General features: G+C 41.6%; 1 protein-coding gene across 6 annotated transcripts in view; it reads left to right on the top strand.

The window, feature by feature from the left end:
• The first annotated feature begins 4,449 nt into the window (after positions 1 to 4,449).
• The window catches only part of LOC308108576 (RNA-binding motif, single-stranded-interacting protein 2-like), a 30,143-nt gene continuing 24,635 nt past the window's right edge, over positions 4,450 to 9,957 (top strand). For 2 of the 6 annotated variants that reach the window (XR_013935285.1, XM_080461652.1), the window contains exon 1: positions 5,072 to 5,277. Coding sequence is in view for 3 of the 6 variants with exons in the window: in XM_080461652.1 (XP_080317778.1) it covers positions 5,206 to 5,277 (72 nt within the window). In the remaining 3 variants the exon portion in view is untranslated. Of the gene's footprint in view, positions 5,278 to 5,431; positions 5,572 to 9,957 lie in introns of those variants that run through there. The other 4 variants (XR_013935286.1, XM_080461653.1, XM_080461651.1 and 1 more) reach the window with 3 other exon arrangements.

Raw genomic sequence — 9,957 nt, 5'->3', positions numbered from 1 at the left:
GGGAGTCACAATGGCCGAGAACCTCACCACTCGCACATGAACTCCCTGAACCTTTCCACACCATTCATATCCACTCTCTTCTCTCCCCTTCCTCCTAAACAACAGCCGACTCTTTGATGACAGAGGTTAACCCCCCACTCCATTGATGCCGTTAGTGTGTGTGTGTGTGTGTGTGTGTGTGTGTGTGTGTGTGTGTGTGTGTGTGTGTGTGTGTGTGTGTGTGTGTGTGTGTGTGTGTGTGTGTGTGTGTGTGTGTGTGTGTGTGTGTGTGTGTGTTGCTCGTGAATGCAGGCAAAGGGTGGAATTTCCTCAACATGTGCTGTTGTCCTTGAAGAGCTTGTGTAGGGGTGGTAGCTGTTGCTATTTTGTCGCGCTTTAGGCTGACGCTGCAAATACAAAAGCTTGAATTCAATATAAGCAGTGAAATACAAGTCACAAAAAGTGCACCGCTTCACACCGAGCGGGACCAGATGTGGTTTTATGGAAAGACCTTTGACCTGTGTTTCAAAGCCTTTGAATGTGAGGGTGCTCTCCCACATTGAAGACTCGATAAATTAAAAAAAATAAATAAATTGATTAATGCAATGTCACTTCATGTCTTCCCTCATAGGCGATTTAATAACACCCTCCCCTACACACACATTTCAAACGGATACACAACAGCATATAAACACACAAACACAGGATATACCCGAGATGTGATAAGTATGAATTCACAGGCTCGGACACTCGGGGATGGAGGGGGGGGGGGTTACTTAGCAACTAGTCTGTTGATGTCCAAACAATGTTCATGTTGTCAGTGTTGTCAGTGTGGTGGGTTGTGCCAGACTGAGGTTCTGCTGAGTGCAACAATGTCACTGGTGTGGTCTTCAGACACTCGACTGATTCTGATTCATAGGCGGTCACATCTATTGTCCGACACAGAAGATATACAGTATACAAAGCTTGCTCAATGGGCAGAATGTGGACACTGAAGGGTCTTCTGTCGTCCACAATGAATATAGACGCGTCAATTCAGCTAATTTGGCAACTTCTTTATGACATACACCAGCTACAGTGTGTGTGAATAAACATGGACCGAGCTTTTTATCGTTTCAAACTATCAAATAGAGGTTGCAATTGTTTAAAAAGACACAAAAGGTGTGTTTACAGGCCTGATTACTTGAATGGAAACTGAAGCGTATAACTGCATTTGCATTCAACCAAACTGCACAGCGAACTTGGACTTTTCAGCTCTGAGTACCTGCAAGGTCATACAAGTACAGCGCACTCATTTGAATAACAGACACACAATTTGGAGGGGAAATCAGGTCTGCCCACTCACAGTAGAAATATCAAAGCACACTCTGAGACTGAGTTTATTTATCTAACAGAGGGTTTTTTTTTTTGTTTTCCTTGTTATTTATATGACATGTTTCGTGTTACCTTGGTTAATGTGAAAAACAGTCATTTATGCTTTTCCCTTCTATGTATAAAATCCTTCAGCTTTATACCCCCAAAAAATATGAGCTAAATATCAAATAAGCTGCATAACGACCTGTCGCATGACTTACAAGGTTTGTAATTGCCAGCTACTGAATGGGAGTAAATTGAACAGAGTGTTTTTGCAGTATCTTTAATCCCTGTCGCTTTGCGGTACCACTGATCACTTTGAATGCCACTGCATTTTAGGAATCAGGTTTCAGTTGCCATCTGTGTCGAGCTACATCTCCCAGCCAATCGCTGGCAACCGGATAAAGTGAAAAGGTATTTAATTATAGCAGTAGTAGATAAGAAGCCAGAGTCTGTGACTTGGCAGTCACGGATAAGAAATGAAAGGTAACATCAGGACAGCTCCCCATTCGCACTCTGATGACAAATGTTGAAGCTTAGAATCCCATATGTGCATCTGCTGTTTAACTGCCTTCGTCTGTGACCTTAAGAGGATACTACAAGACACGGTAATGTGGGCACCAGATGCACTTGATTCATTACACCAAACCAGACCGCATCTCTGGATCATGCAGATGTTTATTTCGGGGCATTTCCAGAGGAATACTTTGCCGTGGGACTGTGATCTTGACGGCAGCCTGTTTGTTTCGGTTCGTCAGATTCTACGTGTCCCGTGTGAAATTGCCCTGAGTCAGCCTTGTGAGTGATTGTGACGGTCCGAAAAGGCAAACTCTCAGGGAAGAAGTGTTTGGACACAAAGTTCGGCACACGGTAATTTTCCACTTCGAGGAGCATTCACCGTGAGCGAATAACTGTCAATACCGTGCAGTGTTGGACATGACACCGAGGAGATCAGCGCTTCATTTGTTTTCCTTTTTCGACACATGAAAACCGAAAATATAGACTGTTATTACAGATGTGACGGATCTAAACATATCACGTCCGTCTCGGCTCATTTAGCCAGAGGACTTGAATAAAATGTGGGCCGTATCATTTTCGCTGCTCCTTAATTTGCGAGACACTCGGCTCGAATTGTGTTTTCAAGTTTCTGACCCTGTCTGAGGGCATTTTAAGGTTCTGAAAATATGGACAAAAATGTCTCTTACCCTTTTTTCCATCAGGCGCCTCAACATTGAGAAAAAAAACCTTCTTTTGTGGTGAGCCTTTGCCAGCGGTAGCACAAACCAAGAAGGATATTTCTCGCGTTCACACATTTACGGCCATTAAAGAAGATGTATGCAAACTAGGACACAGTGAATTGTGCAGCAGAGAATCTGTGATACATACGTCAGGCTTGTGAATTTAGCCGGAAAAAAAAAACGACGTCCCTCCTGGGAAAAATGATATTCAATTAAGGGGAACTTGAGGCATTCACGAGACAAATGGCACAGATAAAACTGATAAAGTTGAGTTGAATATGCCAATCGAGGGCTGCGGCTGTAAAACAGGAGAAAATATGCTGTGTAAATCTGCAAAGGAGAAAGAAAATGGCCTATATATACTACTATATACTCCATCATACATTGATTGAGGAAATTCAATCTCTCAGCTGGAAGATCTTCTAAGTTGGACGACGTGCGTGTATTCCACACATATTAAACAAAGTTTAAAGTTCTTTGCAATCAATAGAAACAAACAGAGGCGGTTGCGCAAGCATGGACGTGGACGGCGGCAAGAACAAAGAGGGTACACCCACGCCGGCTAACTTAATAAGTGGGGAGTTACAGACTTTACAAGCTTAAATGCTGCCATCAGTTATTACATCTAACACTTTTAGCGTTATGGCCATGCAATTCAACGCCTTTAAAAAAAGAAACTGGTATTAGCCTGACGTACACGTCTCAAAGCTCAGTGGTATTTCTTTGATCCATGTACTACTTCATGCACTACTTCATGCACTACCCAAAACATAACTACTCATTTTCTGTAGTTATGTTTTGAGAATTGTTTGAAATATACTACTATACACTGTAAGTTATGGCAAAAAAAAAAAAAGTATACATACAAACAAGTTGATACTTAAATTCGTCTAATCCCCAGTAGATTCAATGACAAGATCAAATCCATTAAAAATCATTATAAATTCAGGTTTACAGACAAGATATGCTGCCATCCATGAGTGTGTGTGTGTGTGTGTGTGTGTGTGTGTGTGTGTGTGTGTGTGTGTGTGTGTGTGTGTGTGTGTGTGTGTGTGTGTGTGTGTGTGTGTGTGTCCTGTGACCTCAACGGTAATAAAGCTGGTATAGAAGATGGAGGAATGTCCAAACCAGACAATGTCCTGTTCCTGGTATATTTCAGTAACGAACTGCTGGATGACGTCCTTCATCCTTCGCATGGTTTCACAATAGAAGAGTCCAGGTCCTGAACTGCGAGCCAGACCTTTCTCTGGCTACAAACATTTGATAAATCACAGTGTAAAACCCTGCATTAAAGAAATAAAAAAAAAACTGTAAGCAGCTACAACTCTACCTCAGACAAGAAAAGGACATTTCTCTGTACCAAATCTCCAGTAATTGGTTTTCTCACTCCCCAGATGTTTACACAATCCTGTTACAAGAAGAAATGGTGAACATGACCCTGTTCCCGCTGTTTTAAAATGTGCAGCTTTCATTTAATTAAAATAAGCTGGTATTTTTCTTTAACTGGGTTAGTTTCAAAGTATTATACGCTGGATTCCAGGCTTGGGAGCTTCTTTGTGTTTTGAGTTTGCATGTTTTCTCCATAGGTTTGAGAGTTTTCTCAGGACAGACCGGCTTCGTCTCAGTCCAAACACGTGTGTGGATCAACTGTTTCTAATTGGGCAGTGTCTGTAATTGTCTGTTTCTCTGTATTTGTATTTATTCTCTTGGGAGCAAATTGTAGGTGTATGCAGCTTCAGAAGTGGCAGCAGCTTCAGTTTCAGCAGCAGCAGCTTCTATGGCAACTTCAGCAGCAACTTCAGTTTCAGCAGCTTCTACGACAGTTTCAGTTTTTACAGCAGCAGCAGCTTCAGTTTCAGCAGCAGCAACTTAAGCTTCTACAGCAGTTATTGCAGCAACAGCTTCAGCAGCAGCTTTCGCAGCAGCAGCTTCAGTCTCTACGGCAGCTTCAGTTTCAGTAGCTTCAGTTTCTACAGCAGCTTCAGTTTCAGCAGCTTCAGTCTCTACAGCAGCTTGTTTCTAGAACAGCTTCAGTTTCAGCAACTTCAGTCTCTACAGCAGCTTGTTTCTACAGCAGCTTCAGTTTCAGCAGCTTCAGTCTCTACAGCAGCAGCAGCTTCAGTTTCAACAGCTTCAGTCTCTACAGCAGTTTTAGTTTCAGCAACTTCAGCTACAGCAGCAGCTTCAGTTTCAACAGCTTCAGTCTCTACAGCAGTTTCAGTTTCAGCAGCTTCAGTTTCAACAGCTTCAGTCTCTACAGCAGTTTCAGCAGCTGTAGCTACAGTAGCAGCTTCAGTTTCAGCAACTTCAGTCTCTACAGCAGCTTCAGTTTCTACAGTAGCTTCAGTTTTTAGAGCAGCTTCAGTTTCAGCAGCTTCAGTCTCTACAGCAGCTTCAGTTTCAGCAGCAGCTTCAGTCTCTACAGCAGCTTCAGTTTCAATAGCCTCAGTCTCTACAGCAGCTTCAGTTTCAGCAGCCTCAGTTTATACAGCGGCAGCTTCAGTTTCAGCCTGTACAGCAGCAGCAGCACCACTCGCAGTCAAGCGGCGGGACTCCAGGCTCTCACTTCCCCAGCTGCTGACGTCAGCTGGCAGCCTGGGCTGTGCTCGCCGCTCCGGACATAGCGCCGAGGAAAATGCTGCTCTCCGTACCGCCAAGGGCAGGAATCAACCCATACAACGGCTATACCAGCAGAAACAGCAAAAAGGTAAAGGCTTTCGGGGTCCCCCCCCTATTCTCGCCTTGTTCGCCCTGCAGGGCAACGCGCCCGCGTCTGCCGCGACATTAAAAAGAGGGGGGCTTGTGACAGTGAGCTGCAGTGTCCTTGAAAAGCTGAACGGACTGAATTTAACTTCACACTTCGGGGGGTGAACGTGCAGCGAGCGGGTCGGCCGGGGCTCCGCGCCCCGTCCGGCTGGGTGGTGGTGGAGGTGGAGGTGGAGGAGGGGGGAGCCGCGACCTCTCGGTCCTGTCACGCTGGACGTTTTATTCAGTAGTACTGGTACGTGTGGGGGTACTACAGTGGGGATGTCGATACGGCTGTGTTCACTCATTTGAAAAAAAAAAAAAAAAGTCAATGGTGGAGAGAACTTTTGTGGGTGACCGTGCCGCGCCGGGATAGCGCGTTCCCGTCTGGATGTGTGGGAGCGGGGGGAGGACTGGGAAGGGAGGGGGGGACGCGGGACACGGTCCTGAACCTCTCCTCTCGCTCCTTGGAGCTGCGGACACTCGTATCCGAGGTTAAATCAGCCCTTCATTGTCTCTGCTGCCGCCTAAGTTCGCAAAGTTTTTTTCTTTTCTTTTTTTTTTTTTTTCTTCCTCATTTCCCATCTGAAAGCGGAATATGCCCCACCCCTCGAAAAATCCCACCAGACCATGATGACTACATTCCCAGAATTATGAATCGCGCTCTCCTGGCTGCTTTCTCTGACACGGTCACTTCTCTGACACAAATAAGCGCCTTTGCTTTTCCACAGGACAAAGATACAATTGTTTCAATGAAGAGGAGTTAAAATAAACCAAACAGCTGAGTAATAGATGCTCGTTTGAGACGTTTGGTTTCCTCAAACCAAATTCCCTGTTTGTTTCCTTTGCCATGATGTCTTCACCTATTTGGGCGAAATGGACACTTTGGGCGCATTTTCTAAAATCACGTTTTTCGAGATTTGTAATTTCCATTAGACTGTTTTTTTCAAAATAGCAAATTAAGTCTTTAGTCTTTAAGTCTTTAACTCACAATATGCTATTGAATACATCCACAGCATTGATCGTTTTTTTGTAGCCAATAATTTCATTATTCGATCAAATGCCTATGTTAATGCCATTAAATATGGTTGAAAAGCATTTTCAAATAAATAAATGCTTTCAAACATCAGCCATTTTACTTGTGATCGATCACAATTCAAGGCTTGTAACAGCAGTCGTGCTCTTTCCACCTGTGTGGACCAACTGTTGGTTAAAAGCTCTTTTAATGGCACTTTTAATGTTGTGACTGGCCTTTGAATGGATTCACAGAAGTGGCTGGTTTCCTCCTTCCCTGTCTGCTGTTGTCTGACTTGTGTTACCGAGAGCTCTTGAACTCTGAATGGCATTTTGAAAATGTGTATAGACATATTGTTTCTCTTTGTGAACTTGGGCACCGGCTGGCTGCTCGTCCTGCACCAGGTATATTATCCTGCTCCGCACTGTCTTTGAACGGGATGCTTTATGCTTACTTAGCTCCAATTTGCAGTTTGTTTTTTGTTTTTTACAACAAAGTCAAATCACATCTTTAACAGATATATTTACCTTGATGTAATTTTTGACTGTTTTGGTCCACATTCTCACGGTTTCCTCCCAAACAATCAAGGTTCAAAGTCACTGTTTAAAGTAAAGAATGTGTTGGTTTATTATTTATTGTCATTTTAGGAATCGTGTTGATTTCTACAATGGTAATAACTATTCTTCCTGGGCTCTAGAAAAGCCGTACATCCAATACTCATGAATTACAAACACTGCATGAGATCTCAAACACACAACACACATTTATAATTAGAACAATATACCTATAAGGAGACTTTTAACACGAGAAGCAACCTAAACAGGCACAAAGCTGTGTTCGTAGTCCCAATAAGCATCTATTTCCTCCCATCTTTGTTCCATTTTATTATGGATTCCAGTAAAATACCATAGTGGATAAATAAACGGACACATAAAAATAAAACCAAGAGGCTTATAATTTTTTTTCCGAGGGCGGGGTAGGATCAAAAACTAAAAAAGTCCCTAAATATCTGGAATAAGAATATTCTATCAAGTATTGTGCTAAATCTTATAAAGAAATCTATAAAACCTGACAATATTCTATTTCTAATTTGTTCTTACAGTGTTTTGCGCATATATCATGAGGACATAAGGAGATATTATCGTCTTTTCAATTGAATATCACAACAAACAAACTTTGGTGGCACTTTAATCAAAAGAAGCAGCTGAGAGATGTTTGCAGAATAGTGATCAGTATTTATTGGACTTTTTCCGTGCCTAAAAGATTATTTGCCTATAAGGGGAAATTTACAATACTGTTGTTTTATCAGTTATTTTCACACCCATAACATTAAAATGTAAAGTATCATGCTATTTGAAAAACAATATGTTTAATGTTGCATTATTTTGGTCAATAAAACAGAAAAACGTCTAATATCGTGAAATATTCTAATACTTTGAGTCAGTATTTTTGACTGGTAAGCTGAAAGGATAAAACCCTTGCTGGGGCATCAGTCTTGAGCTTGATTGTTTGAGATCTGGGTTTGAATCTGGGTTGGTCCTGGAAAATCATTCTGTGCAGAAAAATAACAAGTTGCATTGACATGTTGTGGCGACCACTGTAACATTACAGCTGGATAGACAATTCTATAAGTTTGAATGATTTAGAATGGAGCAAAAATGCTTGAAAAATTATTTCCTTTTCTGTGTTTTTTTTCTGAAATTTGTGGACGTTTCACTGCTTGAATCAATCATGGTGGAAATTCACCATTGTATTGTAATTCTTTATGGATGTGCCTGTACAGACTCTGCTTTCCGTTTCTTTTATTTCTCGAGGATCAGTCTGGAGTTCTGGCCTGCGGGACTGCAGCACCTTCATCTTTAGCAGTGTTGTTTATTATGATGGTGTTTTTCAAATTGATATTGCACCTACTAATTAGCTCATATAAAGTGATGATATATGCCTTAAATACAGCAGTATTAGGCTGATGAGGCTAAGCCCGTTCTCAGATCGATAATGGAAAAAAACCATGCAAGTATTCAGATGCTGAAGGGGGAAAAAAAAGACTTTTAAGACGTCAGAAGAAGTTCCTTTACGGTGCCAGTTTTGTCTTTTGTGAAGCTTAAGTTCACACTGAGGTCAAGTTCCTGTGCTGTGATTCTTCATATCTCTTCCTCCCACCTCCACATCCCTCTGATCCTTTCTGTCTTTTCCTGCTCACATTCTGCCATACCTGAGCTTCAAATATACTCAAAGTCTGAGTGCAAAAATGAAGCCATCAAGGGGCGAGGGGGAAAAAAAAAACTCTCTTTGTGTGTGAAGTGATTACCCGGACTGACGAATAAATGGCATTTGGTTTCTGTTGTGCTTAAAGCTGGCTGCTCCTCCCTAGACTCAGCACCTCATTTCCTGTCTCAAATAAACAGAATTAATGTTCTCAAATCAAATTTGGTCGGCTTCGGTGTAAAGCTTCCTGGGTGGAAAAATAACAGGAGGCGGCTCGTGGCTCCTTAAGGTATCGCAGGGCTCAGTCGGGGCTTCATCGAATGGCTTGTTTTGTACTTGTCATTGGGTTTTTTGTTCTCTCCTTGGCGGGAGTCCTTTTGAAGAAATGTCAACTTTCTGCTGTGATTTCAAGCTGTGGGTGCCTCAACACAGACTCTGCAGAGTCAAAGCAAAACTATATATGAAAAGAAATAAAGACGCACATTGACTGGAGCATTAACTTGTCACGCCGAAGTAAAGGGTTGCACTTAAAAGGCCATTCATGGGAGAAATACAAAATGAAGCCTCCCAGTGCTTTTAAAATCTGTGATTTCACCCTTTCGCTTTCAACGGCTCAAGCTCTCAGATGTCACCATTTCTGAATTCTTAAATGAACCCATGCTCACTTTCGAGCGTATTTTGACACCCGTCAGAGTTTGTCTGCTGTACACAGTAAAAGTTGTACTTTTTTAGAATTTGAAGTATGGCTTTCAGTCAACGTAAAGCCCTCCATGGTTGTCCTATTCTTAACTGACTGTTATTTTGTCACTTGTTCGTTAAAAAATTGTCATGTGTGGGGAGAAAAGTAAAGGTCCGAAAAAATGTTGCATTCAATAAAGGATCATAAAACCATTCAGGATTACATTGGATTTGTTAAACATTGAGAAAATGTTCACGACGTTCCACCCACTTATTCATCTTGTGCTTTGTCTGATGACAGTTAACCTTAACCGAGCCGACCAATCAACCTCGCTTTACCTTGTGGCGAGAGGAGAATATGCAAACTTTACATAGATTTAAAACTGTTTCTTAGAGCTGTGACGTGATAGTGCTCACCACTACACACTTAGGTTTATGAAAGCATATTGAATTCACATGAAACAATAAAAATCAACTCTTTTCCCTCCCAAATCTAATTAGATATTTATATCATAATTATGAGAAAAAATAAATGACCCCCCCCCAAAAATAATTCTACTCTGTTTTTCTAAATTAATGAGATAGTGGTTGTCTGAAAAAATATAAACTCGGCTGTTTTTCTGAATTACAGCTATAATTAAAAAAAATAAATAGATAAATAATTGACCTAATGAGTCAACTCAAAATGAATTAATGAGCTCATTATCTCATAATTATGAGGACAAAAATTGTAATAAATTTTTT

This window comes from Lipophrys pholis (genome assembly GCF_963383615.2).
Source record: "Lipophrys pholis genome assembly, chromosome: 4".
In the NCBI taxonomy this organism is placed as follows: domain Eukaryota; kingdom Metazoa; phylum Chordata; class Actinopteri; order Blenniiformes; family Blenniidae; genus Lipophrys; species Lipophrys pholis.
This window is presented reverse-complemented; position numbering and strand designations above follow the sequence as displayed.